The 22372-nt window shown below is 38.0% G+C and overlaps 1 protein-coding gene and 1 long non-coding RNA gene across 2 annotated transcripts; both read right to left on the bottom strand.

Moving 5' to 3' along the window:
- Window positions 1-1869: 1869 nt before the first annotated feature.
- Window positions 1870-2047, bottom strand: LOC116179949. The gene is made up of 2 exons (XR_004147069.1): window positions 2010-2047; window positions 1870-1962 (listed from the first exon to the last, which is right to left on the bottom strand). It is a non-coding gene; the product is annotated as an uncharacterized LOC116179949 (long non-coding RNA).
- A 14185-nt stretch (window positions 2048-16232) lies between these two features.
- LOC116180022 (luciferin 4-monooxygenase-like) lies at window positions 16233-21966 on the bottom strand. The gene is made up of 5 exons (XM_031499845.1): window positions 21909-21966; window positions 17873-17988; window positions 17313-17824; window positions 16814-17261; window positions 16233-16748 (listed from the first exon to the last, which is right to left on the bottom strand). The coding sequence occupies exons 1-5, from the start codon at window positions 21925-21927 to the stop codon at window positions 16233-16235; spliced, it is 1611 nt and encodes a 536-aa protein (XP_031355705.1). The 5' UTR covers window positions 21928-21966.
- Window positions 21967-22372: the final 406 nt, after the last annotated feature.

The following is a 22372-nucleotide window of genomic DNA, read 5'->3' as shown; positions in this document are numbered from 1 at the left end:
TTAAAAGATGGTGAACAGACGACCATGTTCTCCTGGTGTGTGGTTCTGTAAAAAAGGAAAGGTAAAGTAAGACGCATTTTTCAGTCTCTGGTATTGCAGGGGACCGAGGGGAAACTACATTGAATAATTAATTTATGGGGAGAAAGTAATTCCTAGAATGTCATTTAAGCTAATTATTTTTTAATTTTATATTGAGAGTTTATATTGACTGAGCAACCTGTTGTAATTAACTGTATTTTAAAAAGAACAGTTTAATTTTATCATAATTTATTAGCTACTCGCAATCAACTATAGCAACGACCATGTATATCCAGAGGCTCTAAGGAATGAGAATTTTTGGGGCCCATTTTTTTCCCTTACGTTGCATTGACTAATTTTATTATATTATAATTGATAAAGTAGGTACATACAGTCTGAAGATTGGTAAAATATACATGTACTATATGGTCTAAGGCGGTATACATACATACAGGGGATCGATTTTTGGCCGTACGTTTCCTTAAAACGTATGCGAGCGGGTAAAGGGCGCTCGCAACTGACGTTTTGTGGGTTATGTATTGGTTAGTGTTGAAGTTTTGACTCTTGAGACTTGAAAGGTATCTACTAATAACAATGGATGAAGCTGTGAATGTGTTTGTAATAGACAATTTAGAGAATGCCGAACGCAATTATCGCCCGAATAGGAACCGTAAACCTTGCAACCCCATAGAAGTTTTAAATGAAGCACAATTTATTAAAATGTATCAGCTACTTCTTTCCATGAGTTGTGCATTTTCTTGCACGTCAAAGTTGTAGTTTGTTTCCCTGCTATTATATCGGGGTGGTTTTGTGCAAACTCTACAAGCCACCTCTTTTGGTTTTGCGTGGTATTGCATCCTCGCTTTGGCGTGTCCATCGTGTTTTGAGTATTCATGCTAATCAGTGCCTAAAATATTATTATTCTTTAATTTGAAATGACTGAGCAATATCGTCACCTCACGACCTAAGCTCAAACCCAAACGTCAAATAGTCCGCTTCACTTAAAGGTAAGTTCATAGCTCTCCGTTCATACGTTTCCGTTTGCCCGTTAGCCAATCAGAAGACAGCAAATTTTTAAATCATACGTCGTCCGTTTACGACGGAAATGTTGGTTGAAGTTGAACATTTACGTTTCCGTTGGTCCGTTTTTAACAAGAGTGAGGTTATGTTTGGTACGTTAACAGCGTTCGCCTGTCCGTTCTTCACGGTAATAACCAGATAGCAATGTGTTCTTACTTTCGTACCATTTTTACATACTGAAAATGACGGAGGGTACAGTACAAAATAAAGTATAGGTTATGGTTATACTTGCAAATGTACAATGTGGACGGATTGCTATGAACCTTAATAAAATGTACTATCCGTTTGACGGATCAACGCAACGGATGAACGGAGAGCTATGAACCCACCTTTTAGGCCTACGTCCGCTTTAGTTCTAATCAATCAATAAAGGTGACGTTGTCAAAAATTGCATTTGGAAAACGTATACGTTTTTAAGTCTTCGCATCTAAGCGTATACCATAGAACAACAAACTTAGAATGGAAACTCTAATGTAATGTAATAATGACGCGCCATCTCGTGTATGTTCTCAGCAGCTTTTGCGTGAATGGCGCCAAATTTAAATATTAAAATGTAAGCTACGTCCGCATTATACCTACTGACTTTCTCCGGATCTGTAACAATAACATTGGATTTGACTAGCTGAAACCTAAAAGGTAAATGAATCCAGCCAGTGAAGTCCAATTTTGTTTGATAGGGATCCAGATAAATTCAGTTTAATGCCGATGCACAGCAGTCAGGGGCTTCAAAGGGTACAGACCACTTGTTTTATAAGTAACAACTCCAATTAATCCAACCAAGGAGTTATATTTAATTTAATATGGATATACAAGATACAAGATCAACTTCATGGAACTCTGCTTTATGATACTCTCAAGATTGTTCTAAAAACAAAATATGTAGCAATTTATTACAATTCAATTAGTGTTACCTGCTAAAGATAATAATGTGCGAACTGCCACACGCTTTAAACCTCTTCGTGTTCCAGGTTCTAAAGCGCAACCAGAAAAATGATGTTCACAAACCAAAAACTTTTGTGTAAATTTCTTCCACATTATATTCTAAACCAATTCTATAAAAACATCGGGCTCCATTTTTGGGAAACGTCTTCACAATTTGTCACACAACATTTACGTTTTCGATTTGTATATGCATAATTCATTGTAAATAATGAATAGTAATTATACTTAAAGCACAATAAGCCGTCAATCAAAATTCAAAATTCAACTGTCATAATGGCGACACGTACTAAAGTCACTAGATTTAGTAACTTTAACACGCACGCTAACTATGCGCCATCTATTGAATGTTCTCCAAACTAATTCCATTTGTACTCAGTTGTTCCCGTTTACGTTTCCCTTCTAAGTTTTTTGTTCTGGGGCGTATACGAATAGATGCGACTGGTTTCAAAAATCGACCCCCAGGGTTCTGATTTAATGACAGATAAATTCAATAAAAATGAAATAAAGGCGTATTTGTAAATATCCTTGGAACCGTCGATTTTGTTTTTGGATTGTGCAGATTTTGTAGGTATATAGGGTGCCCCAAAAAGGCGTGCAGAAATAGTAGATTACATACCAAGCTGGGAAGTGGTTCATTACCTACGCCGAGGGCTTAAGGCTGGTCAGTACATCTGTTCCGTTGTCTGAAAACGCTTGATTTCGTTCCACGATATCTGAATTCTGAGTGAAGATGAAGAAGGGGTCGAATATTCCTGTGAAAGGTGAAGGCTTTAGCTAGACAATAACGCCGGGGTTTACTAAAATGTAAAGCAGGCCTTCCACGTGCATACATTTCATCGAACTTGGAGTGTACACTCCTACAACCAGACCAAGTTCGAACGTGGAAGTGGTCATCGCGCAAAGTTTGCATCATTCTTGGTGCGGAGCGAAGAGTTCTGCTAATCCTACATTCTTGGCGCGGAGCGATGCTGGGCGCGCGCGTGGATGTGGTTGTCGCTCCTGGAGTTTAGACTAAAGTGAGATAGATTTACGCACTGTAGTATATGAGGAACCGAAAACGCATATCGTTGTTCTTGCGTGCACAGTCGTACCTGTATTTGTTCGCCAAGTTTGTGCGAACCATGTGCGAACGTGGAAGTGGTGTTTCAACATTCTGTTCCAAGTTCGAAGACATGGCGTTAATTCAAAGTTCGATGAAATGAATGCACGTGGAAGGCCTGCTTAAAGGAGGATAGTCTTTGTTTATAGATAAATTAAAAAGGTTCTTTTCTTTCGGCCTTGCGTGGTGTTGAAGAAAAGGTTTGTAGGGTGAGTAGGCTCAAAAAACCAGACTTCGTTTAGTTTATTTTATTATTGGATTACCAATTAAAAATAAACTAAACGAAGTCTGGTTTTTTGACCCTACTCACCCTACAAACCTTCACTTTATAGATAAAGTTATCTTGGAAAAACAACTCAGAAGTTTTCCTCAAAAGCGCGAAAAAATAGCTTCCGCCACTCCGCTTGATTTATACAAATAGAAAATGTGCATTATAATTGGTTTAAGTTTATGTTTCTGCCATCAATCACAAATTAATATTATAAATGGCATTCAATGTAAATGGCCAAATTTGGCGATTGACAATAGGCAACTTACATACCTACTCCGTTCCAGAGCTGGGTCGAGCGTTCTAAAAAACCGCTCGAGCGACGAGCGATCTAATTGTCCCAAAAATGCTCGCGAGCATCGAGTTGTTTTTCAAAGCGAAACCGCTTGCGAGTTCCGAGCACTCCGAAAAGTGCTCGAGCGGAAAAAACGCACAAGAGTGGAAAAAGCGCTCGGGATCGGAAGAAACGCTCGCGAACGGCGCTTAATCCTTCAGGCTTGAGGATGGTTAGAAGCGCTCACGAGCGAACAAAAACGCTCAGCAGCGGAAAAAGCGCTAGGCAGCGGAAAAAGAGCGTGCGAGCGGAAAAACCACTCGTGGGCAGAAAAAAGCGCTCGAGCGCCGAGCACTTTAAGTAAACGCTCGACTATCGAGCACCATGCGGTCCGCTCGCGAGCACTTTTTCCGCTCGCGAGTGCTTTTTCGAGCGGAACGCTCCGTTCTGTATGTACTGTCCAGCCAGTCCACCCTTAAGCTACATCACCGACGCGCGTGAGGTATAAGCGCGAGGCGTTGGTTGTGAACCACTGACAATCGAGGCTTGTATACTATTTTATTCACAATCTGTCTTAAATAGGTAGTATAACAAATTCCACCAGTGTCAGCGTAACATATTGAAATCTAGTCGGTATTGGCGTTCAAGTTGGGAAGTACTTTGCCGACCTCGACGAGGTTCGCAAAAGATATAAAACAATTGCTCACTTCCAAACTTCAATACAGTTGGCAATTGAGAGGTATGGCAGTTGGGTAAAAAATGACCCCCTACTTTTTTGACCGAAATACACGTTTTGAAGCACCAAAAATCCGAATCCAACAAAATCTCGATTATGTCGATCTGTCGGTCTGTACTCTCATTTCCGGCTAAACGGCGGAACCATGGGAACCAAATTTGGTACACACATTGTATATGGTACACATATTCTTAGACTTAAAAGGGCAGAATCGCGCATACGCAGGTATGCGTGTGGGTGGTATCTGTGCTAGCCACAGCAACAGCAATTTTTTAAAATTTAATTTAGATACCCTTTGGATATACTCGTACTTTTCCAAAGACAAGGATTATTCCGCGCGTTGATCAAAGTGCGGAGATGATTTCAGATATTGGAAGTTACGTAAAGGTAAATGATTTCTTTAAAAAACAATCAATAGGGCCCATTCCAAAAAAATCTAAAACCTTTAGGTACGTCACAGATTGTATTTAATCTGTGGGTACGTCAACTGAAGTCAATAGGGACAGGCCGTTCAAAATTTGAGCTGCGCCTACGTAAATAATTATATAGGCAACCAATCGTGCAATTCGACAAGTTCACCAGGTATAAGCTACCAGTTGCATTTATGCAAATGACGTCATCTTCCTACAATAAAACCAGATTCCATACACTCATTAGGTGACAATTACAAAAGTAACTCATTTATGGTATTTCAACTTTCTCCTAACATTTTGTGATGATTTACTAATATCGGAAACCTTTGAATATAGCATAGGAAATCTAAGTTGAAAACATATCTTCTACCATATCTTTACACTAAGGTTACTACATATGAGTATATAAAAAGATTACTAATGTATTATTTTCTAAGATAACATTCCTACTTACTTCCTATATAGGGATTAAAAATAATGACTTTTTGAGATTTGGACTTGGGTAATGAAGGGAACAATTTCCGAAACAAGAAAAACTGGTCTTCAATTTTTGTGGTCCATAGCACAAATTTATTTAAACAATTATGACATCCGATCAAACTATGGCCCCATAGATTTCTAAATTTATATGATAACGATTTTCACAGGTGCGCGGATGTAAGAATGGTTCGCGTGGCTTCCGCAATGTAGCCCGGTATTTGCTGCGGTTTCAACCTTCCCCCATTTATTAAATTATATATCTGAATTCTGATGTAATTTACAACAAAATAAATGACTCATTTTTCATTACAAATAATGTTTTATTAGATTTTCGAAAATTTTCCAATTCCAACATGACATTCGCCTGCTTTACGAAAATAATTTTATTTGTTACTCAGTTGTAAACGTTGATTAACAAGACAAAACGCAAACGGGTAAACGTCATGTTTAAACGCTACTTACTTGTAAAACTGACAGCTGACCTGTAAAAATTTTACAAGTTAGTAATCTAGTCATTTCATTGGCCAGAATTAATGCGAAGTCTCTGTTAAGTACATGGATAACATGATATTTTAGACCTTTCTTCGAGATCAATTTAACAAGTAATTATTTACGTTTACTATTGTTTACAAATGAGTAACAAATAAAATATTGTACATTATACGCCAGGTAATAGTTTTTACTGGCTCTAGGAGATGACAGGCTCGCCTGACGGCTCGCCAATCAACTTCTCCTATCGCCAGTAAAAACTCACTTACCTGGCTAATAATGTAAAATACTATATTTGGCTAGCCGTCAAACCTATAGCGGAATTATTTAAAGCATAGGTAGATAAGAAAATTATCAAAGTCCACGTGTGAGATCAGCGCATTTTTGTGTGGCAGATCAGTATTGTATTAGCCACCATCAACAAGATCTTGTCGCAAGCTACCACATTCCCTTTGTCGGTACCCGCTTCCGACGTCCCGTTCACCCACAATTCGCATTTAGATGAATTTTGCTAAAAACCCTCCACAAAATAGTTTTCAATTTTTGGGGCACTTCTCATAGCTCTATTAGCGACACGAGAAACAGAGATGGCTATTCGAGCTTTCTGAAACAAAATTCGCAGAGGAAGATACCTTGTAGGCGCCCTAAGTCAACTACCCCTCGAAGACGTGCGCCTTGTAAAATTAGGTTAATTTCGTACCCAGGAAAAAATAGTATTTTACATTATTAGCCAGGTAAGTGAGTTTTTACTGGCGATAGGAGAAGTTGACTGGCGAGCCGTCAGGCGAGCCTGTCATCTCCTAGAGCCAGTAAGAACTATTACCTGGCGTATAATGTACAATATTTTATTTGTTACTCATTTGTAAACGTAAATAATTAGTTCTTAAATTGATCTTGAAGAAATGTCTAAAATATCATGTGATCCATGTAACAGAGACTTCGCATTCATTCTGGCCAATGAAATTACTAGATTACTAAAAACTACTAAAATTTTTACAGGTCTGCTGTCAGTTTTACAAGTCTGCTGTCAGTTTTACAAGTCAGTTAGCGTTTAAACATGACGTTTACCCGTTTGCGTTTTGTCTTGTTAATCAACGTTTACAACTGAGTAACAAATAAACAAATTTTCGGCACACAGTTGTTGTATCCGTTTAAAGATCTTTCCAACGGCAATTTGAAAACAATCTGAAAACTGATGGTGGAGTAAAACTTCAAAGTCGAATTGCGGATGAACGGGACGTCGGAAGTGGGTACCGACAAATTGTATGTGGTAGCCGCCGACAAGAGCTTACTGATGGTGGAGTCAAAACTTCAAAGGCAAATTGGGGATGCACCGGACGTCGGAAGCGGGTACCGACGAAGGGACGGCAAGATGTTATTGATGGTTGAGTTAAAAGTGGCTAATAGAATGCTGATTTGCCACAAAAAAAATTCGCTGAAGTCCCTTCGATCTCACACGAGGACTTTGACAATTGTTTACTAACGACATGCTGAAATAGAAAATTATCACTTGTAATAGTACTAATGCTTGCTATTTCCGTAAACTTTTCGAGCTCACAAATATTTGAACTTTCATAAAATATTCGTGAGTAAGAAAAAATTTCTATTCCAGCACGTGTGGTATTCGGTAAGAAAATTTCACACCATAGTGACCCGCAACGAACAATAAGCGACGTTTTATGTGAAAAATTTATTACCTTTTCACGTCAAAAAATTTCCGATAAATTCCTTGGTTGCCATGGAAATGTGACACGTACGAAATCCGCATTTCATTGGTCGACAATATTGCTGGTGGAAATTTTCTTTGAGATTTGATTTAAGACGCAAGATTATCAATTTTTATATGAACAGTTTTTTAACAGAGCTGCTAGATTCAAGAAGGTCCGACAACAAACACTTCGTTATGTTTATCTAATACATCGTCCAAAATGTACATAATTTTTATGTAATCGATATTATTATCGGTGTTTCTTGTGAGAACTCAGGTCTAGCCTGGTTAACTAATCGCACGGATTAAAATCAAGTAACGATTAGTGTCTGTGTCTGTGTCTGGTGAAGTTATGTAGGGTTTATTATTATTATTATTTATTTTTGCCTTTATTATTAAATTGTTTTTTGATACCTACATCAAATGTATGAAAAAATGTATGAAACGGTTCTAAAAAATGAAACGTTGTTACTCCTGAATATTAAATTTATTGACGTACAATATTTTTTCATCCGTCAATTATCGTTGGTACTAATAGACGAATAAATGGAAGGCATTGAGATTCTTTTGTTGCTGGTCTAATAGAGTCATAAACCATTGCATATAAATATAATGGCATAGAGTAAACGTTGTTTATAGTGTTAATATTGTCCAGGTAAAATGCTACCTGAGTTGCCTATCGGCATTGTATGGGAAGTACTGCATTTCTTCCGTCGCTATACTTTATAATATAAACTTTTGAGTAAAAATTACGTTTCATCTCATAATTTGAAGCAGTTCGTAATATATTTTTTTAATCCACTTAGTTACTAAATAAATTGTGAGGAGTTACTTTTTAAATATTTTTTTCTCCAACACCACAATAAGACGCTATTTTGTGACACTGTCACACGTAAAATTGGCGTTTTCCGGATCACCATGGCAACTGTACAAAAAGTGGATACTTTTGGTCCTAGTACCAAAAAGAAATTAACCTTGAAAGTTGGCCGATTAAAAAATTACAATCACGGAGATGTCACATTGACATCGTTTTACATTGCAGGTTGTAAGATATTTCTATACATACAAATCAAAACTTTTTGCATATTCAATGCAAATAATGCTGTTACCTATATATATGTAGGTAATTTACATATTCAGTGAACGTAATTTTAATACGTATACAACCCGCCGCATAGATATCTATGACCCGCCGTCGCGCGTAACGCCATCTACTTCAGACCCATTGCACTATTATCTGTCATTTTGAATTCAAAATTTGAAAAAGTTTCTTAAGTTTGCCATACCTTGACGTGTTTGACTTGATGCTGCCAGGTTCAGATCAATGATCTAAGCTGCCAGCCCCCCCACGAGCATCTACACCTTATCAATCAAGTTCAAAACCAATACTTGAGTAAATGTAATCATACGTGTACGCATTCGTGTACCTACGCTAGTCGTTAAGAAGTAAGAACCAATGGTAAGAACGAATAGGTTATCAACCTATGACACGTGAGGACAAGAAAGCAGAAGTTCTGAAACTAGTATAGTGAAACTGTGAACTAAATTTAAATTCGAATATAATTTAAAGTAAAGGGGGTTGGAGAAAAAATTTTATGTTTTATTCGTACAAAAAATGCGTTTTCGGGACTCGGAAGGTTGATGGACTTCGCTAACGCGTCGTCCAGCAACTATCTTCCTCGTCCCGAAAACTGACATTTTTTGTACTAATGAAACAAATAACTATTTTTACTAAGGCCAGTATGCGCGTTCCTAGTAAATTCAAGATTATCATTTATACACGACTTAAATAATTTTATCAAAAAAATAAATCGCTGCATTCCATGACTTTCTCTATCTCTATCAATCTCCGATAAGACCTCTAGTTAGAATTAATATTTGGGTTTAAAAAATTACTTAAAAGTTTCGACTTTTATTGCAAATTTCAGTGACCATTGTGTGTTGCCTATCCTCTATCCCTAGCACCCTTAATGTCTGATAACAAATTGATAAAAAAAAATTAATCGACCTCTATTTTTTTGGCCTAATAACGTTCGGTAATAGGATACTTTTGTTTCTCTCTTTGTTGTTAACTTTGTATGATTTGTAAAAAAATACTTACCGACGCCTTTTTAAAAACAATCAGTTCAAAATCAACAGTCTAACATTTAATCTTTAATTATTGTTAGTTACATTAAACGTACAATTTGTGCTGTTGGTTCCTATAGAAAGACGCTCATAAAGCCATAAAGGAAGTGCAAAGCTAGCAAACTACATCAGACACATGCACAATTTTATGAAATCATTAATTTCAATTTTGACAAATAAACTGGTTACCTAGTGATGTACACCATACCACTTCGATCATTTCGATTTATTCTGCTCGTTAATTTCTTAGTGCATATTTATATTGGTTGCATAATTTTAATTTCGATAGCGCAAAAAATTTTATAAGCACGTCGAACGTTAAGGGTTACCGTTCTCAGACAATAATTGGAGTCGTCGCTTCGCTCCTCCTCCAAACAATTGTCTTCGAACGGTAAAAATCCCTTACCGTTCTCCATACTTAATATACTATTTTGTAATATTGTTTGCTAAATTGCAATTATCGAGTTACATGAAACTATACCTACCTATGAAAAGTCAACCACAAAAATATCCTGCTAAATCTATTAGTGGTATGGTAAGATAATTCCACGTTGATATTTACAATGTTTTACCGAAAATCGTCATGAAACCTTAATTTTTCATACCTACTTTATGCGAGGAAACTTTAGTTTCCATGACCGCGGCAGATCAATCGACTTTTCCTACCGCCTATCACTTTACCGGCCGCACTTGTCACTTTTCCGGCCGTACGTGTCATATTGCTAAATGTCCATAGTGACTCTTGTCATCACTGATAGATTGACACCAATCAAAAGTTCTATATGAAAATTGGAATTTTATATTAAAATACGATTTCGAGTAATAGATATTTATTTTATTAGGAGTATAAGTTACACTTTATGTGACTGAGTATGAAAGTTTAAACGCCGAGCGTAGCGAGGCGAGTTAAATTCATACGAGTCACATAAAGTAACTTATACTTCGAATGAAATACTATATTTTATTTTCAAACGTCATTTACATATAACGTAGGAAATGGGTAAAGATCAGAGACTTGCTATAACTAGACTGCGCTTAACGTATCTAAGGTGTTGTCGACACAATATGTGTTGAGATTATTTTAGTTTAGTTCAAGTGTGCGTGTGTTAGTCAGTTAGAATTAATGTCATGTCAATTTACAATTTTTCAATTACAAAATTAATTTTACACATCGGTATTCGTTAATTCAATAGGTTATGTAGCCCAGTTCACGAAGATCATTTCGGTACTTCCTGCGAATGGTGTGTACAAAAATATAATTGTAAATTAGTGCGTGCAAGCAGTCTTGTTTGTCGAAGTGTTTAGAATCGTGTGGTACAAACACAAAGGATTGTGCACGGTTTCGGGAAAACATTCGGTGGCAAATAAGTAAGTGCATTTCGTTTTTATTTTCGTGTGAACGTTTGGAAATCGTACGGCATTGTGTGCGATTTTTAGAAAGAACATTCTAGAACGAAAAAAAACGCGAGGTAGTGCACGGTACGTACGGACAGTAAGCTGAAAAACGAGGAGAGTTCGTTGTTTTTTTGTTTCGAGAAAGCGTCATTGCACTTGTACTGTCAGTCGAGAAAAGAACAATTTCGTCGTGATTTCATCATTGTATGAAAGTGGACAATCGGTTCTTTGAGACACAGTGAATTCGGGAGAAACAAAATGGAGAGCGATCGAGTTAATATTGAAAAACTGGAAGGCGGAAGCAACTGGCTGACGTGGAAATTTCAAATGCGTCAAGTGCTAGAAGCTAGTGAACTATTCGACGTGGTAGATGGTACTGATTCCCCACCGTCAAATAGGGATGAAAATTATAGGACGGCTATCGTGGCGTGGAAGAAGAACGATGCCAAAGCGAAACGTGCAATTTCAACGGCGTGCAAGAAACAGCCATTGCTGCAAATTATGAATTGTGATACGGCAAATTCGATGTGGACGACGCTGAAAAGTACATACGAGCAGACATCGAAGTCAAATGTTTTATTTTTGCAACAAAAATATTACAGTTTCACAAAGGAGCCGGGCGATGATATTGCAACGTGTATTTCGAAACTCATGGAGATTGTGCAGCAATTGAAGGATCAAAAGGAGAATATTTCCGATACGATGGTTATGACAAAAATTTTGATGGCTTTGCCAGCAGAATATAATCATTTCCACAGTGCTTGGGAATCGACGAGTGCGGAAAATCAAACCATGTCAAATTTGCGTGCGCGATTAATGGCAGAGGAGCTTCGATTAAAATCGCAGGGTCAGATAGAAAATGTGGAAGCGTTAATGGCCAAACAGAATTTTTCGAAGAAATGCAATTCTAATTCGAAAAAGGGTCATTCGTCGGGACAGAACAAGAACCAAAGGGGTACGAATAATAGCGGAAAGTTAAAAGGTTCGTGTTTTTCTTGCGGCGAAGCTGGTCATTGGAAACGGGACTGTCCACAGAAAAAGCAGAACAGTTCGGACAACTGCAAAAAGCATGACAGTGCATTGGCAGATGCATTTGTGTGTCATGGCACAACATTAACTGAAGACAAAGACTCTTGGGTGTTGGATTCAGGGGCCAGTGACCACATGTGTCATCGACGTGAGTGGTTTTATAATTTTGTGGACATCGTCACATATAATAATTGGAAATGGCGAAAAGATCATGGCTCAAGGAAGAGGTGACATCAATCTTTTTGCGTTTGATGGTAATCAATGGATTCGCAGACGGATGGTAGATGTGTTAGTATGTACCGGAAATTCACGTGAATTTATTTTCGTCTGGAAAGGCCATGGATCGTGGTTATCAATTACAATCGGATAACAAACTTTGCAAATTGCTGAAAAATGGAAACATTTTTGCAGTGGGAGTTCGACGCGAAAGGTTGTTTCAAATGCTATTCAAATGTGAGACAACATCTGAAGTCGATGGAGCCATTGCAAATGTGGCTGTTAAGAAAATTTCGCTTCGTGCATGGCATGAACGTATGGGACATCAAAACGTCGCACATGTGAAGAAATTTCTACGAAGCAACGATATTGATTTTGTAGACGAAGATTTTGCGTGCGAAGCGTGCGTCTATGGAAAGCATCATCGAGGAAGCTACAAACTTCGTGAGGAAAAATCAAAGAAATACGAGGAAATCATTTATGCGGATGTTTGTGGACCAATGCAAACGAATTCGATTGGTGGTTCGAAATATTTTTTACTTCTTAAAGATGATTTTTCACATTATCGTTTTGTATATTTTCTGAAGCAAAAATTGGAGGTAGCAGCAAAGGTTAAGGAAGCGGTGATACGAATGCAACAAGAGAATGGACACAAGGTGCGCTATTTTCGATCAGACAACGGGACTGAGTTTGTTAATGCGGAGTTGAAGAAATTTTTCAACGATTCTGGTATTGTACATCAACGAACTGTACCGTACACGCCGGAGCAGAATGGCTGCGTCGAACGCGATAATCGGACGATCGTGGAGTCAGCGCGGACGATGATTCATTCAAAGCAAATGGATTACAAATTCTGGGCGGAGGGTGTAAATTTTGCAGTATATGTGCTGAATCGAACTGGAACGAGCACTGTTTCGGAAACACATTCACCGTATGAATTGTGGTACGATAAGAAGGCGAAAATCGAGCATTTACGAATCTTCGGGTCTGAGGTTTTCGTACACATTCCAAAGGAGAAGCGACAGAAGCTGGATCCAAAAGCAGTCAAGTGTATATTTGTCGGATTCGACAATTATTCGAAATTATATCGAGTGTGGAATCCGATGGCGAACAAAATCGAGGTAGCTCGTGACGTGATTTTTCTTTTGGAGGAATCAATGGCCACACTGGACATCAATAACGAAAAAGGGGCAGATAAAAAAGCTAACGTGATGGATGATGAATTGGATGCTGATGATGCAGTAATGATACCGGAACAACCAACCAATCATGGTGCAGTATGCGATATCGATAGAGGAAATATTATCGAACGACGTCTGCGCGATCGAAGTAATATTGTACCAGCAGAACGGTTAACGTATTTCGCATCAACAGATCGTATTGCCATGTTAGCAATTGACGAAGAACCAAGAACGTACGAACAAGCTATTCATTCGAGCGATTACATACAGTGGGAGCAGGCAATGAACGAAGAGTACGATTCGCTCATCAAAAATCGCACATGGAATTTGGTTAATCCACCGAAGGAACAAAAGGTGATTGATAATCGTTGGGTTTTCAAATTGAAGCGGAATTCAGATGGGAGCATTGACCGCTATAAAGCGCGGTTGGTAGCGAGGGGATTAACGCAAGAATATGGTATCGATTATCAAGAGACGTTTAGCCCGGTGGTCAAATTTACATCAATTCGGGTGATTTTGGCACTGGCAGCGTCAAAACGAATGAAATTACAACAGTTTGATATAAAGACAGCATTTTTGAATGGAGATTTGGAAGAAACCGTTTACATGAATCAACCAATCGGTTACGACGATGGCAGCGGACGAGTATGCAAGCTATCCAAGAGTTTGTATGGCTTAAAATAGGCGTCACGCTGCTGGAACAAAAAGTTTACGGAGTTCATTAAAAAATTCAATTTTGTGACCAGTAAATTGGACCCGTGCGTGTTCGTGCACAATGGAGAAAAAGGTATGATATTGCTGGCTATTTACGTCGACGATGGCTTGATTGCAGCAGAAAACAAAAATGCAATTTTGCCGGTAATTGAACACCTGCGAAGAAAATTCGACGTCAAAGTGTTCGAAGTGAGATCATTTTTGGGTTTTGAAATTGAACAGCAAACGGACGATTCAATTCACGTAAATCAACAGGCGTATGCACATAAGGTACTTAATCGTTTCGGCATGGCAGACTGTAATGCTGTGGCGACACCATCGGATAGTGCACAAAATCTTGGAGATTTTTATGCAGACGAAGAAACGATTTTTCCGTATCGTGAGGCAGTTGGTAGTTTGATGTACTTAGGAGTGGCCACACGACCAGACATCAGTTTTGCTGTTGGTAATGCAAGCCGACATCTTGAAAAACCGGCAGTGGCGCACGTGAATGCGGTAAAACGCATCTTAAAATACATCAAAGGAACAATACATATGGGCATTCGATTTGAAAGTGGCACCAATTTGAATCTGTGTGGTTACAGCGACGCAGATTATGCGGGAGACATCGAAACCAGGCGATCTACATCTGGGTATGTTTTTATGCTTGGTAACAGTATTATTAGTTGGGGTTCGGAGCGTCAAAAATCAGTGGCGCTGTCAACAACTGAATCCGAGTACATGGCGGCGGCGTATGCGATAAAGGAATTGATATGGTTGTATCGATTGTTATCCGAACTATTGCCGGTCGTTTTGGACAAACCGATTTTTCTTATGGATAATCAAAGCGCAATTCGACTTATTAAGAATCCGGAATTCCATAAGAGAACAAAACATATCGATGTACGATATTATTTTATTCGAGAGGAGTACGATGATGGAACTTTCGATTTGAAATATGTGGCAACGGACGAACAGGCAGCCGACATAATGACGAAGGCTTTACCGAAGAATAAGCATCAATATTTTCGTACATTGATAGGCCTTATGCCAAAAGAATGATTTTTATTGGCTTAGGTTTAGCAACTTGTAACTAAAAGTGGGAGTGTTGAGATTATTTTAGTTTAGTTAAAGTGTGCGTGTGTTAGTCAGTTAGAATTAATGTCATGTCAATTTACAATTTTTCAATTACAAAATTAATTTTACACATCGATATTCGTTAATTCAAATAGCTTTTGGATAGAGGAGAAAATTGAAAGGCATTTCTATGTACCCCGCGATTGAATGCTGGGGTACTTACGTAAAAACTGTGTAACTTACCCTGTGGTTAGAGCAAACATCCCTTCACAGCTGAAGAATGGCAGTATGAGAAAAATACGAAGCGGTTCGTGTATCAACAATCAATGAAATTTCCGATTTGACCCTTCTGCGCAGATGCCAGGGGAGTCACGGAATTTTTCGCAACGGAGCAAGGGGAGAAAGTTTAGCGTCGGTTAACGGCACAGTACTATACCTGTGTTAAACGGTATTCGAATCGAACCGAGCGGAGTAATGGCTTTGGCTCTAGCGTTTATTGCTGTTGTTTTGTTTGTTGAAAGGTGTATTTACAGGTAGTAACCCAATGAACAAAAGGTAGTAACCATTTCTTTCTTTCTCTTTGAATTTAATCACAATTTGTTATTATTTCATTTTGCCTAAAATATTTGTTATCGAAGCAAGGCGTACTCCATGCTTTTGAGAATCGTTGCTCTGTATGCTTCGACTTACAAACTATTCCGTGGAGTAAGTACCCAATACAGTTCGATACTTCGCTGTATGCGTTGCTTGCGGACGGCAGTTCTTATGTCTTAGCATATACGAGAAGGGGGTTCAATAATTTGATGTTTCTCCATACGAGTGGTTTAACTATTTCCGCGAAGGAACGATGGTATGACTTGTAAAAATTTGTAAGAACAGAATAATTTTCCTGTAAATCTTAGCGTTGTAGCACGTTGCATTAATTTTGCTTAGCAGTATTTTTATTAGCCCGTAATGATTTATAACACAAATGTAAAATACAACAGACGTTATAAAAACCTTATCATCTAAATGACACCGCTTTCAATCCATTCCCTCAGTTTAGATTTTTGTATCTTTAGTGTATGTGTCCATGGAAATTCTTTGACGAATTTCACGCCACCTCTTAAACGATTTTTATCCTCAACCCTCGTGTTTACGTAGTTGATAATTTCTTCAGGTTTTACACTATGCTCCTTATCGTTCAACTGAACCACGGCTGTGGGAAGGTATCCGAATATTTCATCTTTCAAACCAAGAACTGCCGCGTTTTGAATGGAACGATGGCTTAAAAGAACTTCCTCTATTTCTCTGGGGTAAATGTGAAGGTTGCCGAATTTAAATGTATCTTTTACCCTACCGATAATAAAGAAACATCTCTGCTCGTTGTAGTAAGCTAAATCGCCAGTTCTGTACCAACCGTCAGAATCAAAGAGGTCCGGTGATTCGTAATTTAGGTAGCCCTTCATTAGGTATTTAGTTTTCAATCTGAGTTCACCGTGATGATTTGGCCCTAATATTTCTTCCGTTTCCGTATCCACCACCTGGAAGTGCAGCTCAATTAAATTATCGAATACCATACTCGATGCTAAAAGGTTGGGCGACGTACTTTATAAGAAATTCCATCTTTAGCGAGGCCAATTGACGTCGGAAACTCTCGACGAAGCTTGTCGCTCCGTTGGTCTTCCGGAAATGCTGCAACAGTACTAAATATTTCACTTTGGCCGTAGCTCGGACAAACAATCGTTTTAGAAAACATTTTCTGGAGCTTTAGTAAATAATCTTTGGATGTATAGTTTCCGCCAATCAACAACCGTTTTAAATTTTCCAAGTCGAAATGCTGAGGTTTCTGGTACTTAAAAAACTCCTCACTAGATACCGGCGAAATTAACATGAAGTCTACTTTATAATTTGAAATTTTCCAAAGCTCTCCGATATTGAATCTATAAAATACGATTCTCTTAAAGCCGTTGAGTATGGTTTCGTGCATCCATCTGTTGAATAGAGATCGCCATGGCGGATTGAACACGGCATACGTTTTGGATTCCCCATTGTTACTAAAATTTAATTATTCATTACGTTATTCAAGGTTTGTAGTTATTACTTACTGGTATCTAACTCTCATGGAGGAATGGGTGTGACAAATACCTTTAGGCCTGCTTGTTGTACCGCTGCTAAACGAAACGAAAACAGTTTCCTCCAAACTGTTAGCTTCGTACACCCTGAAAACGTTCTCATTGTCGTACCGTTGTAAAAACTCCGTAAATGGGATGTGCTTCTTCGTTCCACCAAACACCACCAGTGGTAACTGCCCACCAAGCTCGCGCACAACTTCTTCCATTAAGCCTTCGCTTTGCTGTCTGGCGAAAACCATCTTTGGCAAAACTTGCCTTAAGAAAAAAACGATTTCTTCCGCTGACATGGATGGGTCAACGTTAGCCGTTATCGCACCAATAAATATCGCAGCAATATATACTACGCCAGCATCCATATCGTTCACTGTACACATGGACACAAAATCTCCAGGTTTAATTCCCCTATTTTTCATCGCGATTGCTGTTCTAACACAGCGTTTCAGGAAATTTTCGTAAGTTTCTTCCTTATTTGTATGTCCATCAACCTATGAACACTAAAGAGCTCATTAAGTTCCTTATATCGCACTTTCTACCTGGGCAATTATTTCCCGATACCTCTCCATAGCCTTAAAGTATTCGTATCCCACACCCCTTGTGTCAGGTGTTTCAATAGGATTCGGTGTGTATATTATGTTGTCGTTGTGTTTCCCTTTAATATGGAATTGGAGATTAAGAGGGTACCACCAGAGTGCAGAGTTCTTATTTGTACAATTTTGTAGATTTTAGTCGAGTTAGAAAAGTCAACATTACCATTTAAGTTGTCTTGAACAAGTTCGTGCGCTAGTAATAATAACCAATATTGTGCAAGCGGAAAACCAGTTTGAATGCAGCCGAGATAAATAAAAAAGTTCATTGTCCGAACATTTCCTTACAACAAAAGGTAGTCGTATGAATCTACGAACTGCTAAAAAGGCATTCCGTGCCCACATTATATCATTTAAGTTGTTGCGAATGAATGGCCAGACGGGACAGTCTAGAGGAGATGTCTGGATTTCGTGCAGTTAGCTAACATTGCATTCATTGTTAGAAGACTATGGTATGACTTGTAAAGATTTGTAAGAACGGAATAATGTTCCTGTAAATTAGTGTTCTTAGCGTTGTAGCACGTTGCATAGTTATTAATTTTGCGTAGTAGTATTTTTTACCTATCAGTCAGTATTGATTTATAATACAAATGTAAAATACAACATATACGCTATAAAACACGTAGTACCGGTAAATGCTCACTAATATCTCTGGTTAAATTTCGTAGTTAGAAATTAAGTGATTACAAAAAAAATAAATAAGAAAGTTGGCACTGCGACCGCACAAAACCAAATTTTATTCCAAATGTCTATGTATCGAATTTCATTTAAATACCCTCTTAAATAAAAACGTTTGCAATTAGGTTCATAAATATATTTAAAATGTTCCCGCGAGAGGAGTGGGACGGGGGTGTATATTGCTCTACTGTTTAAAAAAAATACATCCAGACGTTTTCCCTCAGAATTACGAGAGTCACGGTGGACTGATAAATATTTTTCATAAGAAAAGAGAATCGGTATCTGTCCGTCCGTCCATCCGTTAGCACGATATCTCGAAAACGAATTGACCGATTACGATGAAATTTTGCAGGCGGATTCTTTAATAAATTTTTGGGTAGGTGTTCGTGAATTGGCGATGTAGACCCAAAAATAAGGAAGGCCCTTTTGACATATCCGTGAGTTATGAACCGAATTGCATGAAATTCAATTTGGGCGTAAATTTAGCCATATAATACGCAATGCCAAAAGTTGAGTCTAATCGATTCAGTATCCAGAGTGCCCTTTTCGCATCTCGGCCATATATTAAATCCTCAATTTTAAATTAGATAAAAACGAGGATAAAACGAGTAAAGTTTCATCGAAAATTTCATTCCAGTTTAATATCCCTTCATCATGAATACATTTGTTCATTAACTTTTATTTAATTTTGAATGACCAGATTTTTAGTTATCACGAACTTTTTATACTCCATCATATTATCAATTGTAAGAAAAGCTTTACAGTTTACATAACCTAACTTTTGCCGGCTGCCCATGTAACGAAATGAATCATATCGACAATTATAGCAGACCTCTTAGGCCACTACTAGTCACTACTCACCCGTAATTTTTTCACTACCACCACAAGCAAGGATATCACACAAATAACAAATAAACCCCTAAAGCGGATCTAAAAAGCGGCAGAGCACCTCGGTTTGACCCTACGGGATCATGGATTTGACCCATTTTCAAAGGGCTTGTTACATGTGGCGTGTAGATCCGGAGCCGGAAAGTAGGGTGCCGCCGAAAGGGCGCGACCGTCAGGCCACGAGACATAAGGGCGCTTGGACAAAAGGGCGCGGGATATAGAGTATTCTCTAAAAAATATATCGTAGCTAGTTTGTGTTGATATGTTATATAAACAGTCATTACCCATTACACAGGGCGTTCCTGATACAAAAAACATATAATGCGCAATGCCAAAAGATTGGGTCACACCTTTTATACTTTTTTAGCGTCGAGTTGTTTAAACGAGACTATTATGCTTTCTCCTAAATCGCTGGCTCACTGGATTTTTTCACGTCCAGCCATTTAAAAGAGAACAGCAATTACGATGTAATTCTGCAGATAGATTCTTTATCAAATTTGTAGAGAGAAGTTTGTGAATTGGCAAAATCGGCCAAAAAATAAGCAGTGCCATTTTGACGTCTTCGTTAGTTATGCAACGAATTGCACGAGTTTTCAAAATGGATAGCCGACACCACATGATAGGCAATGCCAAAATTGGGGTTTGATAGATCCTGAAAATAAGTTATAAGGGTTTGCAGAATCTTAAAGTGTTTTGGACACGACGAGACAGGTTTTGAATTGAGTTGAACAATTTTGAACAGTAGTGGAGATGGACAACGAAGCGGTGACATTGCATTTGACATGGTATTGGCTATGTCCAGTTTGAATTTCATGCAACTCGGTTCATAACTAACGGACATGAAAGGTTTTGAACCATGTAAAGGATTTTGAAGAGGATGAAGCCTTGTTTGAACTGCCCAGAAGGGTCTAGAGGTATATTAAAGAATCTTAAAGAACTTTCAGACGTTTTAATATCTTTAATAGCCGTAAAGAGTATTTAATTGTTTGGCGTTGAAGCGTTTTGAAAGGTATTTGTGCCATTTGTGAGTAGCGAACAGTGTAGAAAATTTACGAATTTTGAAGAAGGGACTTGGAAAATCTTGCGGGAAAACCATAAACATGTTGGAGAGTGAAGAGTCTTGAAAGGACCATGAAGGGAGTTTCAGGGTTTGAAGGATATGAGAGATTTGAAGATCTTGAAGGGTTTTCGGAACGTCTAGGAAAATATTGTAAAAAGTATTGAAGGGTTCGTAGAGCACTATAAGGTTCTGAAGGATTCTGAAGTCATGAAACGATATAAAATGGCATGTAAATGTTTTACAGAATCTCGATCCTTAAAAATTGCCACAGAAAATTCTTGAGGTACCTACTTTGAACAATTTTGTAGAGAGTTCTGAATGGTTTCGAAGAATCTTGAAAGGTATTGAAACCTCAATTATCCGGAAAATAACCTGATTCGAATCTTGAAGGTTTTGGAAGAGTCATGATAACTCTTGAAGATCCTTAATGGACTTTGCAAAAATTTGGTGACCTTCGAAGAGCCGTTAAGTGCATTGACGTCATCAAAGATTTTCAACAGTCTCGTATTAAAATAAACTTGACCAGTTTTTAAACATTTGAACGTTTTTGAAGGGCTATGAAGGTGCGTTGAGCGTTTTGGAGTACCTTTAAACGTTTCGAAAACCCTTGCACCACATTGAAAAACTTTGGAATGGACCTTGGAGTGAGGATTGGAGAGTAGGCGTGTTTTTGTTAGATTTTTGTGGTTGGAACGGCTGCAATGGGGATTTCCTCAGATTATACGAGTAGAGTTCTTCTCTAGGGACTTCTTTAGAGTTGCGCGGTCTGTTAGTATTGAGTATTACGAGGTATACAGGGTGGTTTCATTATGTACATGGCAAGTTTTTTCCAAAAAAACGTGGTCTGATGTTTTTCTTAAATCAATGGTTCGCTAATGAATTTGTCGCTCTCTGTGTTGTGGCCGGATGTAGTCGTGACCGATTACTTGTATAGGAAGTAGTGGGCGTCTGTCTGGCGCAAGATAACGCGAAATTAATAACTTTTACATAACCAAACGGATGATTCAGATTTGCTCGTAATCAGGTCGTGGTACCGCGAGTAAAGGTGACAGCTAAAATTAATTAGCACTATTTTGAAGGTACGGTTTGAGAAAGTAGAAAGGAATTACAGAGATAGACTATTATACGCACACCCATAACTTGTCAACTGGTAATGCTGGTAATAGTACGGTTAAAAAGTTTAAATACTAAGTCAAGAAAGCGTTAAGTTAGAAGCGTGACCGAAGAAAATTAGTCAGGGGTGAGTGTGTGTCAGTAAAATTTGCATGTGTACCCCGTAGTGTTTTTCAATAAAAGTTCACTTTTTATTTTTTGAAAGTGAAAGTGCACTAAAAATTAGGTACATACTAGGGTACATACCTTTTAAAATAATCTCCATTGTATGAAATTACTTAATCACTCAGTATCTATACGTGCGTACGTTTAACGCAAACAAATTTACATCTAGCGTTGTACCGAGGTTATATCATATGAAAAATTTTCATTTTATAATTGTTGCTATAGGGAATTAATGAATTTATTAATTAGCTAATTAATGATCATTAATTTAAATTTGACTAGAGGTTGTTTTTATAATCACTAACTTGTGTAAAAACAACTTCTGTAGTTTATAACTATTATATTATATAGTTTCTAACTGTACTCAAGTGTGAAGCATACAAATTCTGTAATTGGTTTATTTATGCAACTGAACCAACCAAAGTTATTGCATATCAACTCAATCTAACTAAGCCGTTAGTTGGTCGATGAGTGAGCGCCGAAAAACAATTTTGAAAATACATACACAAAAAGGTTGCAGAAATACTGACCCGACCAGGCCCAGC

Source organism: Photinus pyralis, unplaced genomic scaffold (genome assembly GCF_008802855.1).
Source record: "Photinus pyralis isolate 1611_PpyrPB1 unplaced genomic scaffold, Ppyr1.3 Ppyr1.4_LG9, whole genome shotgun sequence".
NCBI classification, from domain to species: Eukaryota; Metazoa; Arthropoda; class Insecta; order Coleoptera; family Lampyridae; genus Photinus; species Photinus pyralis.
This window is presented reverse-complemented; position numbering and strand designations above follow the sequence as displayed.

Excerpts from the sequence above, each read along its gene's own strand:
- LOC116180022 (XM_031499845.1), bottom strand. Across the intron at positions 17,262-17,312 it reads TCCATGAGAGTTAGATACCA|TAACAATGGGGAATCCAAAA; the intron begins GTAAGTAATAAC and ends ATTAAATTTTAG. Across the intron at positions 16,749-16,813 it reads AAGATGGAATTTCTTATAAA|GTGGTGGATACGGAAACGGA; the intron begins GTACGTCGCCCA and ends CTGCACTTCCAG.